The sequence below is a fragment of the Canis lupus genome, chromosome 29 (assembly GCF_048164855.1).
Source record: "Canis lupus baileyi chromosome 29, mCanLup2.hap1, whole genome shotgun sequence".
Classification (NCBI taxonomy): domain Eukaryota; kingdom Metazoa; phylum Chordata; class Mammalia; order Carnivora; family Canidae; genus Canis; species Canis lupus.
The window spans coordinates 34,302,731-34,322,640 of NC_132866.1; the positions used below are offsets into that span (position 1 = coordinate 34,302,731).

The 19,910-nt window shown below is 36.9% G+C and overlaps 1 protein-coding gene across 3 annotated transcripts in view; it reads right to left on the reverse strand.

Moving 5' to 3' along the window:
* Positions 1 to 5,131: 5,131 nt before the first annotated feature.
* KIF11 (kinesin family member 11) overlaps positions 5,132 to 19,910 on the reverse strand; it is a 51,572-nt gene continuing 36,793 nt past the window's right edge. For all 3 annotated transcript variants that reach the window (XM_072806104.1, XM_072806103.1, XM_072806105.1), the window contains exons 18-22: positions 14,728 to 15,007; positions 11,653 to 11,875; positions 10,233 to 10,384; positions 8,829 to 8,945; positions 5,132 to 6,737 (exon numbers count right to left, since the gene is read on the reverse strand). In XM_072806104.1, coding sequence (XP_072662205.1) covers positions 6,618 to 6,737; positions 8,829 to 8,945; positions 10,233 to 10,384; positions 11,653 to 11,875; positions 14,728 to 15,007 — 892 coding nt within the window. In that variant the 3' untranslated portion in view covers positions 5,132 to 6,617. The remainder of the gene's footprint in view (positions 6,738 to 8,828; positions 8,946 to 10,232; positions 10,385 to 11,652; positions 11,876 to 14,727; positions 15,008 to 19,910) is intronic.

The window sequence follows — 19,910 nt, forward strand, 5'->3', positions numbered from 1 at the left end:
CCAAGTGGGGAGCCCAACTTGGGACTCAAAACCAGACTGCAAGATCATGACCTGAGCCAAAGTCAGAGGCTCAAACAACTGAGCCACGGGGCACCCTTCTTTTTCAACTCTCTTAAGGTGGAAGATCACTAATTAGGCAGGTGCAATTCAAACCATGGCTGTGGCTTAGTTTCAACAAATACCCCCAGAAAAAGGCTGTTCACACTGAGCAAGGTCTGAGTCAGTTCAAAGAAAGACTGGCCTTTGAATGCAGCATTTCCAGAGAATTTCCAGATAGGTCAAATAATGACAGTTATCTAAGAATGGTGTTTTCAGGGAGCTCCAAACCTGATTGACCCCAGGCATTGGCTACTAGGCTACTGGTTTTCTCTGTGATTGTGGGACTGTTGGTTTTCAAGGCTAACAAGGCGCTGGGGAGAGTGATGAGAATAGGTCAATTTAAAATACCACAGAATTAATTATTCTAACCAAAATACAATCTTTAACAAATATATAAATGTTTCTTGGATTATTCCAAGGCTTTGGTTAATTATGAGAATTCTGAAAAATTTTATCTTGACAAATTTTGTGTCTCCTTGCTTTTATGGAGGACCTTACTCCACTATTCCTGCTGACTTTACCTTCATTAGTTTGAAGCTATCATTCCGTTGTCTGCTTCCTTTCTTTCTATTGCGAAGTCAGCTGTCGCCCTAATTGTTTTTCGTATGAAAGTAATGTCTTAACTTTTAAGGTTTTTTCTTTCTTATTGGCTTTTAGCAGTTTAACTATGGTGTACCTGGGTGTGACATTATATTCATCCTGCTGATTGAGATTAACAGAGCTTGTCATTCTCTCTTTTTCCTTCGGAGGCTCTAATTACATGTATGTTAGACCTTTTCACCATATCGTTTGTTTCCTATTCTTGTGTCTTGTTATGCTTCAGTGTATTATTTTCTTCTACCCTATCATCCACTTTGTAAAAATCCCTTTAACTATATTCAGTAACTAAGCCCACTCTGTTTATAATTTGTTGTATTTTTCAGTCCTAGAATTTCCATCTTTTTATAATTTCCAGTTATCTGCAGTATTTCATGTCTTTAAATTCTTTAATGTCTGATTTCAAAAGATCTTGTTTTGCAACTCTCTTTGCTGAAATTTCTGTGATTTGTTTTCATTATCTTTTTCTTTTTGGCCCAGGTCTATATCCTTGTACACTGTTATTTTTCAAAGGAGTATTAAACAGCTGTGTTTATGACTACACAATGTACACATTTTTATTTATTACTTTTTTAGAGAGCCGGGGGTGGGGGGGGAGAGAGAGAGAGAGAGAATGTGGGCAGGGGTGGGATATGGGTAGAGGGAGAGAGAGAATATATATATTTTTAAATATTTTATTTACTTATTCATGAGAGACAGAGAGAGAGAGGCAGAGACACAGGGGAAGCAGGCTCCATGCAGGGAGCCTGATGTGGGACTCAATCCCGGGACTCCAAGATCACGCCCTGGGCTGAAGGCAGGCACTAAACCGCTGAGCCATCCAGGAATCCCAAGAGAGAGAATCTTAAGCAGGCTCCATGCCCAGCATAGAGCCTGACACGGGGCTCAATCTCATGATCCTGAGTTGGATGCTTAAACTGACTGAGCCACCTAAGAACCCCTTCACATTTTTTTATTTTTTTTTTAATTTTTATTTATTTATGATAGTCACAGAGAGAGAGAGAGAGAGAGAGGCAGCGACACAGGCAGAGGGAGAAGCAGGCTCCATGCACCGGGAGCCCGACGTGGGATTCAATCCCGGGTCTCCAGGATCGCGCCCTGGGCCAAAGGCAGGTGCTAAACCGCTGCGCCACCCAGGGATCCCCCCCCTTCACATTTTTAAACTGTAGCATTCGTTTAAGAACTCTTTTCCTATCTGCTAATTAATTCTCCCTACAATCAATGCCACTAGGATTTAATTACCTCTTCTTTAATAAATAGGGCCCTGTTTTGAATGGATATTTATGTCAAAAATCACAAAACATAAATCATTTTAAGGTTTACTCATCATTTCTCAATGAATAATTATGTTGTATACCTGAAACTGTTATGTCAGTTAGAACTCAATTTAAAAATAAAGTACATAACCCAGTAGCATTTAATATATTCACAATATTATATATTATATTAATATTCACAACTATCACATCTATCTAGTTCCAATATATTCCCAGTATCTTAAAAGAAAACTGCATACTTATTAAGCAAGTCACTCCTCTTTTCCCTCTCAACCAACCTTGGCAATCACAAATCTATGAATTTATCTATTCTGGATACTTTGTATAAAAGGAATCATATAATATGTGAACTTCTGCATCTGACTTCTTTCACTTATTACTCCACCCACACAGTAGCATGTATCAGTACTTCATTTCTGCAGCCAGGTAATAATCCATTGTATGCATATACAGTTTGTTTATGCATTCATATGTTGGTGGATGTTTATACTATTTGGCTATTGTGATAGTGCTATGAACATTTGTGTACCTATTTTTTGAGTGAATGATTTTTTTTAAAGATGGCTTTTTTTTTTTAAGACTTACTTGAGAGTGAATGACAACATCTTCACCAGTACTCATTCTTTTCTGTTTTTACTATAGCTATCCTTGTGGATGTGAACTGGTACTTCACTATGGTTTTGATGCGCATTTCCTTGAAAGCTACACTCTCATGCTTTCACGATTCTGTCTTCAGCTTTTTTGACAGTTTGAATATATAATGTGTATATAATATATAATTGTTGTGGATCTCTTTCGAGTTTCTCCTGTTTGGATTTGTTGAGCTTCTTGGATGTAAAGATTCAAGTGTTATAATGAATTTGAGAAGTTTTCAGCTATTATTTCTTCAAGTATTCTTTCTGCCCATTTCTCTTTTCTGGTACTCTCATTTTGTGAATGTTTGCATGATTTGTGCTCCACAGGTCTCTTAAACTTTTTATTTTCCTTCATTCTTCTTTCTTAAATTTGGATTAGACAGATTCAATGATCTAGCTTCAAGTTCACTGGTTCTTTCTACTGCCTGCTCACATCTACTATTGAAACTTTCTAGTGTTTTGTGTGTGTGCGTATGTTTTCATTTCAGTTTTGATACTTTTCAGTTCAAAATATATATGGCTCTTTTTTAGTTTCTGTAGTGATATTCTCTATTTGTTAAGACATTGTCCTCCTGAATTCCTTTAGTTCTATGAGCATATTTGAGACGGTTCATTTAAAGTCCAATGCTTGTACTTCATAAGGGACGGTTTGTGTCAATTTCTTCTGTAAATGGCCCATACTTTGTTTCTTTGCAAACTTTAGTTTTTTTAATATTGGGGCACCTGGGTGGCTCAGTGTCCAACTCTTGATTTCAGCTCGTCTTGATCTCAGGGTCATGGGATCAAGCCTAGCATCAGGCCCATGCTCAGTGATGAGTCTGCTTGAGATTCTTTCCCTCTTCTTCTGCCTCTCCCCTGCTTGCGTCCACACATGCTCTTTCTCAAATAAATAAAATCTTAAAATGCTCTTAGCATTATGTGATATTCTGGAAATCAGATTCTTCATGCCTTGGGGTTTGTTTTTGTTGCTTGCTATAGGCTCTCATGGTTTTTCTCAACTATTTTTGTCTCAATTCTTTGACTTACATAGTTCCTGAAGTCTTTTTGCTTTGCATTCAGCTAGTAGGCTGACAGATTTCCTTGAATGCCAACAACCAAAAAATAAAACAGTAAGTTAAGAAAGAAAAGAAAACATCCTCTCAGTCTTTGCAGACTGTTGGAGCACACCTTCAGTACTTAGCTAGGCTATTTAAAATCTGCCTTAGCTCTCACTTTCTGCTGTGCTGAATCTAGAGATCAGACAGCAGTGAAAGCTTAGGGTCCTCTCTAACTATATGAATTGACCTGGACATGAGTGGCTTTCTCAATTCCCCAATATACATGGTCTTTGAATGACCTCATTTCCCTAAACGATTGTCTTTTTCCCCTCAGGCTTTAGACACTCCTCTATTGTTACCTCAACTGTTATCTTTTGCTGCAGGTAGCAGCAGGTTGTTCATCTGCCTTATCATATTTTTGAGAAATGCCTGCCACTTTTCTACAGAGGTGCGAATTAGATGAAACAAAGGCAAGTGCCTTGTCAGCCCTTCAGAATGCCCCAGACAGAAAAGTTTTTTGAGATTAAGAGATCCTCTGCTCCCTCAGGACCAGTGGGCAGAGTTTGCCTGCTCGGAGAATATGGGTTGCTGTCTTCAAGACCACTGTGGAGCCGGGGAGGGGTAATGGAGCAAGAGCAAGTAAAACACCTAGTTTTTAGTTTGCCTTCTCTTGACTTGAGTATTTGCTTGGTTGCTATAAACCTGGTTCTGGGATGCCTGGGTGGCTCAATGGTTCAATGGTTGAGCATCTGCCTTTGGCTCAGGGCATGATCCCATGGTCCCAGGATTGAGTCCCGTGTCAGGTTCCCTGCATGGATCCTGCTTCTCCCTCTGCCTACATCTCTGCCTCTGTGTGTCTCTCATGAATAAATAAAATCTTAAAAAAAAAAAAAAAAAAAAAAAACCCCAAAACCTGGTTCTGACCAAGTTGTTTCTGAACATTTTTGCTGTAGGAAGAATAAGTCCTTGAAGCTACCTATTCCATTTTTGCTGATGGTTATTTTTAAAGTGCTTAATATTGTATATGAAAAATTGTTGAACTAACTTAAGGCTTGGGATGTTAAAATTCTCTAGTGATTTGGGGCACCTCGCTGGCTCAACAGTGGAGTATGTGACTCTTCATCTTGGGGTTGTGAGTTTGAGCCCCATGTTGGGTGTGGAGCCTATTTAAAATAAAATTTTTTAAAATTCTCCAGTGATTTATTTTTGTCTGTCAGTTGTATTAGCATTCCTAGGTGCCTTTAATGTCAGGAAACAGATGACTTACAGCTGGACATCAGGCCCTGTGAAGACCCATCTGTTTCTCATCAATCTTATACTTACCTTAGGGTATAGCCCCTTAGAATGCAATTGAAAGAGCCTAGGATTATCAAGGTCCTTCATCTTGGGTGATTATCTGTGTGGAAGTGTATTTTAGGAATTTTAGAACAACTTGCTGGAACTCTATAAACAGATCCATTGCCAAATAAATAATAGGGCAAGCAAGTTAATGCAGAAACCAAATTTATTGGGACAACTGAGTAGCTCAGTGGTTTAGCTTCTCCCTTTGGCTCAGATCATGATCCAAGTCCTGGGATCGAGTCCTGCAGCAAGCTCCCTGCCTTCTCCCTCTGCCTATGTTTCTGCCTCTCATGAATACATAAATAAAATCTTTAAAAAGAAAAAAAGAAACCAAATTTATTAATGGATTTCCTGAGGGCAGTTTATTAGATATTATCCATAGCTTATGTTGACATCTGATTTTGCAGGGAAATTGCAGCATTATTTTCATTAAGGTAATTAATACTTTTGCAAGGTAAATTTAGTTCCTTGAAGTAGCCATTTTCTAATTCTCCAATTGGGTTTGGCTTTACTTAGCTATCACAGTCAAATCTCTCTAAAATTTATACACTTAACTTGATGTAGGCACAAAATTTTTTCTTTGCCTATATTCCTTCTAAGTGTGCTTGTTCTTCATGCTGAAAAATCCAGCTTCCAGAAATTTGGCTGCTAGATAAAAACTGTTAGGACCTTTCTAAGGGTTAAGATTTCACTAAGGAAAAACATACATATACATATTTTATTATATACAAAGTACAAAAAGTTTCAAGTAAGCAAGCAAAAGGATATAAATTATAGTCATAATTAATAGTTTCAAAAAGCCCTTAAATCACTGAGACCTTCTGCACAAGATATAGGCCACACAGCCATTAATCAGAGATCTTATGGTAGTTCTCCCATAAGAGTAATCTACATTCTAGAGAAGCTGGCTTTTTATGAACTCTGTGGGGGCTAATGTGTTAGGCCTCATAAAGAATGCTTTTCATCTAGGGAGAAACAAACTAAAAATATTGAAGGAAGGAATACTTCTAGAATTTGTTTATTGTTGACAGTAATCTTAATAGCACCACAGAAAGTGTTCAAGACTTCTAGGTAAAATTCAGGATACCTTATAATATGAATAGATACCATTTTGTAGCTCTACAAATGGTTTGGACACAAATGAAAAAGGAGAAAGCAAGCTAAGAATGCAGAATGGAAAAGTCTAGGGAAGGAAGTAAGCCGATATTAGACATAATTCAATTACAGCAAGAAAAGTAAGAGATGTGCCTTCCCAAGACTGAGTTGGCAATATTTACCTATGTAAGTTAAAGCCTAGAAAACAGTGCAACTTCTCTATATGTGCTGCCTAGTGATATATAAGAAAAATATTTTTCATTTGTTAGGAAAGGGCTATTTTATGTCGAAAGCTAAAAATACATATTTACTCAATGTAAATCCCAAATAAAACCCAACTTAATACACAGTGTACTACAGGGATGATAGAAAAATGAGCAGTAGACATTTTAAATTCAACTAAATATACAGTATTGCCTTGATATTTTCCATTTGTTTTTTGTCTATACATAAGGCTCAAGTTCTGGAGTTCTAGGTTTATTTTTCATTTTTCTTAAAAATAGAATTACCGATCCTCAAGTTAACTAAAGATTTATCTAGGCTCGTAGAGGTAATCTGCTCCTTGTAACAGAATGCTCTGTAGTTTCTTCCACTTTAGGCCTCTCCACTGAATTAATGCCTCTGTTTTCTTTGTCTTTTCCATGTGACTTTTTATGCTGTGGACATCAAGGGAGAAATTAAATCAATATAAAGTAACATTTGATACATATTAGCTATACTCTATTTTCAAAGTTCTCTGAGTTATCAGCAAGAAATTAAGTGTGGAAAAGGCTCAGCACAAATTGGAGCCAACAATTTGTATGTCAAGTAGAAATGAATGCCTTCTTCAACTAACCATCAATGGAAGGAGTGAAGTGAATGAAATATTAACTTTATGCATGATTTTTCAAGGCAAAATTATGGATTTTACTGTAGGGAAGTAGTTCTCAACAGAGAGCAATTTTACCTCCCCTAGAGTATATTTGGTAGTATCTGGAGACATTTTTGTTTGTTAAAACTAGGAACTGCTACTGGCTTCTAGTGGATAGAAGCCACGGATGCTGTTAAACATACAAGTTAGTCCACCACAACAAAGGATTTTTCAGCTCAAACAGTCAATAGTGCTGCTATTAAGAAATCCTGCTCTAGGAAAACAAAGATTTGATATCATGCAAAAAAAAAAAAAAGGAATTCTATCTTAAGCAGAGAATCTGATGGCTACCTCAAGACATTTTAACTGTCTTTTACCTTTTCTTTTAAAACTTACTTCATATTTCTCACTTAGGAATTATTTTTCACTAGAATTCTCATACTTGCCCATAGAAGGCTTTAAGAGACTAATGACATTCATTGCAGAATCCAGTCATCTATGATAAGACAAATCATAAACCACCTCCAGAATTTCAAACCCAGAAAATTTCTCCATGAGACTGCTAGCAGGGAAAAAAAAATTTTCAGACTTCAGCGGAAGGTGTAAAATCCAATCCCAAGTCTTTTTTGATACTGTAGGGCCTTCCCTGCCATAGATCAACCACTAAGTCTAGTCTTCAAAATGCCATAAACAGTAATAATGAAAGGATTTCCAACCGGGGATTCAGTAGTAACTAAGGTTCTCTTTTCTTAACTTTCCTTCTTTCCTTAACTTTAAAGATAGAAGAGAGGATTGAAAAATGGAAATATATTTAGAGTTCTCTAGTAGTAAAGAATAAAGCAAAAGGCAGGGATGATTTGGGGATAAAATTATCTTGAGACAAAGAGAGAGGAATTTAACAGAAATTAAGCTAGAAGTTTTAACAGCTTAAATCATGGATGGAGGATCTTTAGGCCTTGCTGGGAAGACCTGAAAGTCTAAGAGATATAAAAACATAGGCTTAGGGATCCCTGGGTGGCGCAGCGGTTTGGCGCCTGCCTTTGGCCCAGGGCGCGATCCTGGAGACCCGGGATCGAATCCCACATCAGGCTCCCGGTGCATGGAGCCTGCTTCTCCCTCTGCCTGTGTCTCTGCCTCCCTCTCTCTCTCTGTGACTATCATAAATAAATAAAAAAATTTAAAAAAAAAAACAAAAAAACAAAAAAAAAAAACATAGGCTTATCAGAAGCAGCCCTTCAACTGTAAAATGTAGATATCAATGTCTCATGTGAGAAAATCCTTCCATCACAGACTATATTTAGGCTCATGTATTCAAAATAAAGGGAAAAATGCTGGGCAGTTTATAGTGCCATGCTGCCAACAGTGTTGAAAAAGGGTTAGGAAAGATCACAGGATTTAACTGCACAAGATCAAGGGAAGTGAGATCAGGAAACATGGGGGAATTCTTAACAAGAGAAAAGCCTCTACGGTAGGAGAAATTAATATAACCTGAGAGACCTTCAGTCTCTGTCTTTTAAACTTCTTAGCTTTCAAAGTCTGAGTATGGGAGACACAAACTCCAGGACTTCCATGTAAAAGGTAAAGGGAAGAGAGAAATGACTGCTCTCAATATCCATTCTGAGTATGGAGGAAGTAGAAAGAGATTAAGTGTAATAGCTGAGGAGTGCTGAGGATGGAGATTAACTCAAACTTTGCATTTAATTTTCCTAAAGAAAACCCCTGGTCAATTATCATATTTGTGTAAATAATTTAAATCAGAAAAATTAACAAGCCATCCCAAAGGAATGACAAAATATCTTGCTGTTGTACCTACCAGAGTAATGCCTTCACACTGAATAGCCAATGACTGATTTACATCAGATGTAGAAGGGTTATGTGACAGGATATAATCACATACCTGGAAAAACGGAATCCCACCACTTGATGAACAATCCACACTAGCATCTTTAGATGACTCCTGACTTACAGGTTCTTCAATAGAGTGTCCTAGAACAGACTTTTCTTCATCCAAGTCCTAAAATAAGAAGGCAGATGTGTGATTAAGTCCAAGAATTTAGAAATCTTCACAAAAGTAAGTGCAGCTTTCTTCTTTGAAAATTATACAATGTCCACTGTATAAAAATTAAACCTCAATAAAATTAGTAGAAAGTCTAAAAGAGGGCAGCCCAGGTGGCTCAGTGGTTTAGCACTGCCTTTAGCCCCGGGCGTGATTCTGGAGACCTGGAATTGGAATCGAGTCCCACATCGGGTTCCCTGCATGGAGCCTGCTTCTCCCTCTGCCTGTGTCTCTGCCTCTCTCTCTCTCTCTCTGTGTCTCTCATGAATAAATAAATAAAATCTTAAAAAAAAAAAAAAGTCTAAAAGATAATGAGGGAGGGGTGCCTGGTTGGCTACTGGCTCAGTTGGAAGAGTATGGGACTCTTGATCTTGGGGACATAAGTCCGAGCCCTATGTTGGGTGCAGAGATTACTTAAAGTAAAAAAAAAATAAAAAAATAAAAATAAAAATAAATTTAAAAAATTACTTAAATTAAAAAGTTAACTACTTAAATTAAAAAAAAATTTTTTTTAAATTTTTATTTATTTATGATAGTCACACACACAGAGAGAGAGGCAGAGACACAGGCAGAGGGAGAAGCAGGCTCCATGCACCGGGAGCCCAACGTGGGACTCGATCCCGGGTCTCCAGGATCGCGCCCCGGGCCAAAGGCAAGCACTAAACCACTGCACCACCCAGGGATCCCCCCAAAATTTTTTTAATTAAAAAAAAAATAATGAAAATAATCCCAAATATCTTTTCTCATAGAGAAGTATCTATAGTAAAATGTTAAAAGTAGTAATCTCAGAATAATGGGATTACAGTTATTTTCTACTTCCCAACTTGTCTATAATCACTACAGTTAAGAGCACAGATTGTGGAGAACTCTTCTTGGTTCTAGTTCCAACTCCATCCTGTGACTTGGGACAAAGTAATTCTTAGTTTCCTCACCTATAAAATGGGGATAGTACTAGTATCCACTCCATAGGGCTACTGAGAGTATTAACTGAGTAATTATATATGTAAAATGCTTAGAATAGGTTCTTGTACATAATAAGTACAACATAAATACTGGTTGTTATTATTATTATTATTACCTTAATAATAAAAAAATGGCCAGATTAAAAGAAATAAGCTTAAGGGTCAGACAACTACCATTAGTGAGGCAGGATAGGATCAAAGGACAAAGAATGAAGTTCTTCATAGAATGAAATCGATGACATAGGAGTTTATGTGAGTTTTAAAATGATGCTTTAAATTTTACCTGACTGATCTCTTCTTTGTTATTTTCTGAACACTTTAACATCATTAACAGTTCAGGCTGTTTCCTTTTCAACTGGTCCAGAAGCTGTTCACGTGGTTCGGTTCTCACCAGTGTTGATGGGTATAAGTAATTTTTCCTTTGTGGTGTCATACCTTTAGTGGACATTAAATAAATGGTAAAAAATTGAAGGGTGGGACAGAAACAAGATTTTTTTTTATGCTAGAATATATACTTCTCAGTGAGTCTGTCTACCAAAGACATAACCATTGCCACACATGGGTATCAATCTTGTTACCTGTCAGGCATATATTGCTTACAATTACTATTTCCTAACTTGACAAATGACCTTAGATAGATTCAGCTATTTTCAAGATTCAACCTACCCCCAAACATGAAATTATCCATCTCTATGGATGTACAAAAGATGTATTGTAGGTTCTAAAAGGAATCAGAGTGTTCTGAGAAATGGCAGCATTACTGGGAAAAGAGTCTAGTTTTCCCAACGAGATCATTTTGATAGGAAAATCATTTCACTGTAAATTTGGTGGCAGCTAAATATTAACCATTTACATTTCTTTCTTTTTTAAAGATTATATTTATTTGAGAGAGAGAGAGAAAGAAAGAGAGAGAATAAGCATATAAGCAGGGGGAGGAACAAAGGGAGAGGGAGAAGCAGACTCCCTGCTGAGCAGGGACTCTGATGAGGCTCGATACCAGGACCCTGCGACCATGACCTGAGCTGAAGACAGACGCTTAACCAACTGAGACATCCAGATGCCCCTCAATTACATTTCTTTATAATGAAATCGTGCTCTCATATTTTACACAAGCACTTGTTTTTCGCTTAACATTTATATCCCTTACTTCATTGAAAAGTGTAAATATTACCAGACTCTTGTGGGAAAAAAAAAAAAAAAACTAACATTCTTTAGCATCATCTCCTTTATAATTGATATATATGTATATACACTTTTTTTTTTTTTTTTTTTTTTTAAAGCTTTTAAAAGTGGTTAAGCATTTGCCTTTGGCTCAGGTCATGATCCCAGAGCTCTGGGATCAAGCCCCACATTGGGTTCCCTGATCAGCAGGGAGTCTGCTTCTCCCTCTGCCCCTCTCCGACTCATGCTCTTTTTCTCTCAAATAAATAAAATCTCTAAAAATAATAATAATAAATTATTAAAAGTAAACATAAATAAATAAAAATCTTCTCTTAACAAAGCCAGTTCCCTAAATGTTTGTAAAATTTATTTGATGGCAATGCCCAAATTTCTACAAGTACATATCACCTATATCATGACATCTAATCTTGATAAATTCCTACCAGAAAATGACAGGACCTGGTTTTTCTGAAAATCTGCCACAGTAGAAGGTTGACTTCAACTTCAAAAATTTAAAGAGTTCTCTTTTGACTTTAAAGTACCTGTTGGGATATCCAGTTTCAGATCCTGTTGTAGAAAGCAATTAAGCTTAGTTAAACCAATTTTTATGGTTTCATTAAGTTCTAGACTTTGTGCCATTAATTTTTCTTCATCAGTAGTTATCTGACCAAAAATAATGTTACGCTGGTTCTCATTAGCTGCTTTATGTTCAGTTAATTTTTCAGTAATCTCTGAACTTGAAGCCTCACAATCTTGGTTTACAACCTGTAAATGATACAAATGAGCTTTCATCATTAAAATCAAAGTTGTCAGTGTTTTATTCAATATATTATTTCCCTGTTTCTTGAAATTTTCCATAGTAAAGTTTTAAAAACACAAGCCAAAATAGAATAGTATAATTAATCCCCTTGAATTGACTATCCATTCTCAACGTCAATGGGGTATAGATCAAACAAGATTAATCACTACTCCTCCTCCCATAGAATTTTTTTTCCTTAGAATTATTTTAAAGCAAATGCTGTATCATTCCATTTATTTCAGCATACATCACTAAGAGTAAGAGCTTAAGACTACTCTCACATCTAAAAAATTTAACTTTGGGTTAAGTGGTTGAACATCAGGCTTCAGCTCAGGGTGTGATCCTGGAGACCCAGGATCGAGTCCCACATTGGGCTCCCTGCATGGAGCCTGCCTCTCCCTCTGCTTGTGTCTCTGCCTCTCTCTCTCTCATGAATAAATAAATAAATAAAATATTTTTAAAAATAAAAATAAATAAATAATTTAACTTTGATTTCTTTATACCAAATGTCTAGTCAGTATGCAAACTTCACCAATTATCTCAAATGTTTTTACAATTTGTTTGAATTTATCATAGATTTGGTTGATATATATCTTACCTAGATGACTATATAATTTATCACCCAAAATGGGATACTTTTCAGAATGAAAAGCACCATTCTTAGCCAACAATTACCTCCAAACAATAGATGTAAACAAGGACTATCCCAGGCAAACTAAGATTTAAGACCTTCTGGCCTTAAATCTCTTATGATATAGTATATCTTTCCTCACACTTTTCTCCTTGAAAAGAATTTTTACTGTTGAAAAAACCAGGTTTTTGCTTTGCTGGGAATCTCAAATTATGGATCTGGTCAATTGTATCTCTACACCATATTTCCATATGTTCATCTGTACTCTCTATTTTCTACAAAGTAAATAGATCCAAATGCTTGATCTAAAATCAGGTTTAATTGTTTGGCAAAAGTATTTTATAGGTGGTGCTAAAAGCACTTAATGTCTGGTTATATCTCTCATGTTAAGACTAATCAGTTGGGGGACCTGGCTGGCTCAGTCAGTACAGCGTGCAGCTCTTGATCTCAGGTTTGTGAATTCTAGCCCCACGTTGGGAGTAAAGTTTACTTAAAAAAATAAAAAATATGGGCAGCCCCGGTGGCGCAGCGGTTTAGTGCCGCCTGCAGCCCAGGGTGTGATCCTGGAGACCGGGGATCGAGTCCCATGTCGGGCTCCCTGCATGGAGCCTGCTTCTCCCTCTGCCTGTGTCTCTGCCTCTCTCTCTCTCTCTCTCTCTCTCTCTCTCTGTGTCTCTCATGAATAAATAAATAAAATCTTAAAAAAAAAAATAAAATAAAATAAAATAAAATACTAGTAGAAAAAAAAGGAAAGAAAAAAAGATGATTGAGTTTGAATGTGATCACTCTATTAACTATAAAGTTCTCCATCATGGGATCCCTGGGTGGCGCAGCGGTTTGGCGCCTGCCTTTGGCCCAGGGTGCGATCCTGGAGACCCGGGATCGAATCCCACGTCGGGCTCCCGGTGCATGGAGCCTGCTTCTCCCTCTGCCTCTCTCTCTCTTTCTCTCTCTGTGACTATCATAAATAAAACTTAAAAAAAATTAAAAAATAAAAAAAAAATAAAGTTCTCCATCAAAGGGTGAGTGGCTGGCTCAGTCAGCATTGAGCCTCTTGATCTTGGGGTCATGAGCTTAAGCCCCATTTTGGGTATACAAACTACTAAAAAATAATAATAAACTTAAAAAAATTAACAAACAAAAAAATTCTCCATCAGTTTTTCTCAAGTGGTGTAGACAGTCATGTCCACAGGGGTTATCTCACTAGGACTGCAAAATGATGACTTTCAAATTCTGTCACTTCTTTTGCATTAGCTGGGGTTCTTTTACTCATCCACTATCCTGCTAAACCAAGATAAAATTCATTCGGCAAAGACACACACATATGGATGCTCAACTATTTCCCTTTATTTGCCAGTTTTCAGAATAATACCCTGCTTCCCTAGCATGACCCAAAAGAGACCTATGAAATTTTTATAAATTCTAAACTTAATATATTTAATGTATCTTAATTATAGCAATTATTCTTTTTTTTTTTTTTTTGCAATTATTCTTTTTGATACTCAAGTTATACCATCTTTAAACAAAGGAGTGTCATCAAGTGGGTTTCTATGTCTTTTTGATACAACTCCACTAATCTTTTTAATAGCTCCCTTACTTTCTGGTATGACAAGATCTCTAGGCTTATCTGGTATATTTCCTGTTTCAAACTTGAAATCAGTTACTTCTCAGTCCTGGTTCCTTTTGGTAAAAATGGCTTAAAATACTTATGTTCTTTTTTTTCTTTTTCTTAACTTACATGCTTTTACCTAGTTCCTGAGAATATTAGTAAAATTCTTTAATAGCACAGGAAGAAAAACCAACCCACAAAGGGCTTATGCAAGTATTAAGATCAAGCAAACTCACAACCTATCAAGTATCCTTTGAACAATCAGGACAATACCCTACATACTTAAAGCAATAACAAGTTTGAATTATATTCAAAAAACAGGGTGCCCTTAACTGAAAGAACAAGTAAAAAACCATGGATAGATACAGGACAGATCAGACACAAGTATTAAATAATTTCAAGCTCTAGGAAATGTATGTGAAATTAGATCATATACAAGCATACAATTATTATGTTAAAAATTTAATTCATTCATCATTTTAAAATATCAATTTTGAAACCAATTCTTAGCTAAGAATATTTAATTTTTTGATTATCACTATTCTATCCAAAGTAGGTTCCAATTACAAAGTTATTACCTCCAATAAGTTCTGAAGTTCTTCATCCCTTTTATTTAAGCAAGATACCCATTGTTCAGAAAAAGAAAGTGTGCTTGTGTTCAGGGCCTCACATCTCTGTTCAGTCTCTTGAGATACTACTTCAAGGTTGCTATTAAGTTTATCACAGTGTTTCATAGACTCTTCAACCAATTTTGTACCCTCTTGGTTAAAGTGTCTGAGTTCCTGTGATAAGCCATCACAATCAGCACAAAACTGTGTACCATAAGAGGTTGTTTTGCTGATTATATCCTTAGATTTCCTATAGAAAAAGATAACAACACTGTTAAAATGGAAAACTAGACTCAAAAGATACATAACTTGCCCAAGATTACACAATTTAAAAATGGCATATTTGAACCCAGGCAGGCTCCAGGGCCCATGTTTTTAATTCATCTTCTACATTGAGAATGGATGCTTTGGCCAGTGTCTTTTCACAGCAGACTGATATCATATCTGCCATTAAATACCTTTGGAAATGTCTCTTTTCTCATAAAACCTTTCCCAGCTCTCCTCCAGATAGGATGCTCTACTTTGTACCTCTAAGAGTAATGACTATACAGTTACTAAAATAAAATCTGTCCATATGTTTTATTCCTCCTACTAGAATAGATTACTTTAAGGGCATCACCTACCGCCTCTAGTCTAGTCCCTAAACTGTGCAGAATCAGTCTATCCTTCTGTTCTTAGGCAGGTTTGCCTTGCCTGTGACCTTAAATAAATCATAAAAATTATAAATATTATAAAACAAAGTCAACTATAAAACTTTCCAATAATTAAAAGACGATTATATTAGGGTGTGACAAACTATATACCTACCACACACAGTACCCTGTAATATAACCCTTATATAAAACTAAAGTCCTCTCAAGACTTTAGAGTTAAATTTTGGTGAATGAAAGTTACCCTCTATTACCACTAGATGGTACAACTGTGAGAAAACCAAATGAAGAAGTATGTTGAAAACCAAAGTTCAACTAGAGGTTAAATAGAAATGATTGAAAAAGGAAAAGAAATTCAACTGATAAGCTTAGAGACTATCAACACAAATCTAGTCCTTCAAGGAATCACAATCTAGGACTCCTGGGTGGGTCATTGGTTGAGCATCTGCCTTTGGCTCAGGTCATGATCCCAGGGTCCTGGGATAGAGTTCCGCGTCTGGCTCTCCACAGGAAGCATGCTTCTTTCTCTGCCTAGGTCTCTGTGTCTCTCATGAATAAATAAATAAAATCTTAAAAAAAAAAAAAAAAAAGGAATCATAATCTAGTAGGAAGATGAAATTTATTCACGAGTGACTATAATCCATGACAATAAATGCCAAAGGCAGTAAGTGGGTCTTGAACTTCAGTATACATAAACCTCACCTAGATTCCTGGGCCCTACTCCTGGCTGACACAGTCCCTGGACCACACTGAAAAACACTGGTATAGGCAATCTCAGGAAGATAGGAAAAATGCCTCCCAGAGGCCTAAAAAGAGTATATCATAGTTCCCTTTCCACTTCAATACTATTCTCGTTTTCCCTTCAGAGATATTGAAAAAAAAACAGAAATCCTTCAGTCTAGACACTAGGACAAAGAAGTGGGGAAACACTTTCTAGACTTAAAGTCTAGAAAGAAGAGTTGAGAATGGGGCATGATATAACGAATAGGATCAACAACAGAATTGGAAAACCAATGACAGGAGTTAGTAAAATAGATGATAGCTAGAATTCTAGAACAGCATTGTTCAATAGACTATAATATGAGCCATGTAAGTAATTAAAAAGTTTCTAGGGATCCCTGGGTGGCCCAGCGGTTTAGCACCTGCCTTTGGCCCAGGGTGCGATCCTGGAGACCCGGGATCGAATCCCACGTCAGGCTCCCGGTGCATGGAGCCTGCTTCTTCCTCTGCCTGTGTCTCTGCCTGTCTCTCTCACTGTGTGCCTATCATAAAAAAAACAAATTAATTAATTTAAAAAAATAAAAAATAAAAAGTTTCTAGTAGCAAAAAAAAAAAAAAAAAAATTCTAGGGATGCCTGGGTGGCTCATCAGTTGAGCGTCTGTCTGCCTTTGGCTCAGGGCGTGATCCTGGAGTTCTAGGATCGAGCCCCACATCGGGCTGCCTGCATGGACCCTGCTTCTCCCTCTCTGTGCCTCTCATGAATAAATAAAAATCTTAAAAATAATTCTAGTAGCCACATTAAAAAAGAAAATAGATAAAGCAATCAGAGTACAATGTCCTGGGTTTCTATAGCATATGCAAAAGCAAAATATATGAAAACAATGCATAAGAGATGGGAAGGAGGAATTGGGACTATACTGTTATAAGGTCCTTTTAACACACATGAAACAGCAAATTACTTGAAAATGGATTAACATTATTTAAATATGCATATCATGAATCCCAGAAAAAGCTACTTGAAAAGAGAATTTAAAAGTATAAACGGGGGATCCCTGGGTGGCGCAGCGGTTTAGTGCCTGCCTTTGGACCAGGGCGCGATCCTGGAGACCCAGGATCGAATCCCACGTCAGGCTCCCGGCATGGAGCCTGCTTCTCCCTCTGCCTGTGTCTCTGCCTCTCTCTCTCTCTCTCTCTCTCTGTGTGACTATCATAAATTAAAAAAAAAAAAAAAAAAAAAAAGTCAAAAAATAAATAAATAAAAGTATAAACGGGGCAGCCCCGGTGGCTCAGCGGTTTAGCGCCACCTTCAGCTTGGGGTGTGATCCTGGAGACCTGGGATAGAGTCCCGCATCAGGCTCCCTGCATGGAGCCTGCTTCTCCCTCTGCCTGGGTCTCTGCCTCTCTCTCTCTGTCATGAATAAATAAATAAAACCTAAAAAAAAAAAAAGTGTAAATGATAAGGGACACCTCAGTGGCTCAGTCAGTTAAGTGTCTAACTCTTGATTTCAGCTCAGGTGATGATCTCAGGGCCTGCTTAGGATTTTCTCTCTGCCTCTCCTTCTGCCCACTGCACCCCTCCACCCCCAAACTCTCTCTCTTTAAAAAAAAAAAAAAAAGGAAGAACAAAAAGTATAAATGAGAAATCTATGGAAGAGATAAAACGAACACAGAAAAACATTCAACTAAAATTAAGAACGTGATAAAAGGAAACAAAGCACAAAAGATGCAACAGAGGGATATCCCTGGGTGGCGCAGCGGTTTGGCGCCTGCCTTTGGCCCAGGGTGCGATCCTGGAGACCCGGGATCGAATCCCACATTGGGCTCCCGGTGCATGGAGCCTGCTTCTCCCTCTGCCTGAGTCTCTGCCTCTCCCTCTCTCTCTCTCTCTGTGACTATCATAAATAAATAAAAATTAAAAAAAAAAAAAAAAAGATGCAACAGAGAGAAAACAGCAAAATGGTACAATTTAATCCAACTATACCAATACTTTACATGAGAATGGTCTAAACACACCAGTTAAAATTTATACACTGTTAAATGTGATGAAAAAGCAAGACCCAATTACTTGTTACCTGTAAGAAATCTACTTTAAATATAGACTTGGCCAAAAGTAAAGGGATGGAAATACATTATATGCAAATAGCAATCAAAGGAAAGCTAAGTACTTATATTAGTTTCAGACAAAGGAGACTTCAGGACACAGGAAGATTACCAGGGATAAAACGGGACATTACATGATGATAAAGTGGTCATATCAAATGTGAATGCATCTAATATGTATGCATCTAATAACAGAGCATCACATATATGCAGCAAAATTGATAAAACTGATGAGAAAGAGAGAAATCTAAAATTATAATTGGAGATTTCAACACTCCTCTTAGTTATTGATAGTTATTGATAGAATAAGCAGAAACTCAGTAAGCATACAAATGACCCAAATAACACTATCAACCAATTAGACCTAATTGACCTGTACAGAAGATTTCATCTATCAAGAGCAGAATACAAATTTTTCTCATATGGGTAGCACCAAATGAAGCATATCAGAATTCAAGGGCTCTGCAAATAAAACGGTCTTTGGAACCAAAGCTGGCAAAACTGGACCAAGGCCTTCACATTAAAACTAAACAAAAGTGAATGCCTGCTAAAAAAGAACACTTAAATAGGATTCTGAATCTCCTAACACAATAATCAAAATGTTCAAGATACAATCAAAACCATTCTGGAAAATCACAACTTGAATGAGAAAAGACAACAGGGGCTAACACTGAGATAATTCAGGTTATTGGAATAACCTGTCACGGATTTTAAAGCAGCCATATAAAATGTTTCAATGAGCAATTCAAACACTTTTGGAAAAAATAAAACCATAGCAAAGAAACAGAAGAGATTAAAAAAAAGAAGGAAATGAAAATTATAAAGCTGAAAAATCCAATAACTGAAATAATGTTCACATGATGGATGAAAATTTCTACAATTGGTGACAGGCATAGCGTACAGATTCAAGAAGCTGAGCAAATCCAAACAGGATTTCCTTTAGGGAAATGTATAAGATGACACAATATAATCAAAACTTCACAAACTAAAAGTAAAAAAAAAAGTATCTTGAAAGGAGCTACAGAAGGGATGTCTGGGTGGCTCAGCAGCTGAGCATCTGCCTTTGGCTCAGGGCATGATCCTGTACTTCCAGGATCGAGTCTCGCATTGGGCTTCCTGCATGGAGCCTGCTTCTAATCCGTCTGCCTGTGTCTCTGCCTCTCTCACTCTCTGTGTCTCTCATGAATAAATAAATAAAACCTTTAAATCAATCAATCAATCAATCAATCAATCAATCTTTAAAAAAAAGAAAGAGCTACAGAGAAATTCCAATTGTGGTGTTCTTGACAACTACAAAATTAATCATGAAGGCCAACTCAAACTGAAGGGACCCTGTACTAAATATTCTACACTGTTGAAAAAGGAAAGGTCATAAAAGACAAACACTAAGAAACTACTGCAAATTAAAGACTCAAGAGATGACAATCAAATGTAGCGTGTGATCCTAGATTAAATCCTAGAACAGGAAAAAAATCTTTTTCTTTTCCCATAAAGAGTATCAGTGAGACAACTGGCAAAACTTGAATTAGGTAATACTAGATAATAGGAGTTACCAATATTAATTTTCTAATTTAAAATAATTGTATTATGGTAATATAAGAGAGTATCCTTATTTTTAGGAAATACAAACTGAAGTATTTAGAGAAAAGTGAGCATTACGGCTGCAACCTATGCATAGCTAG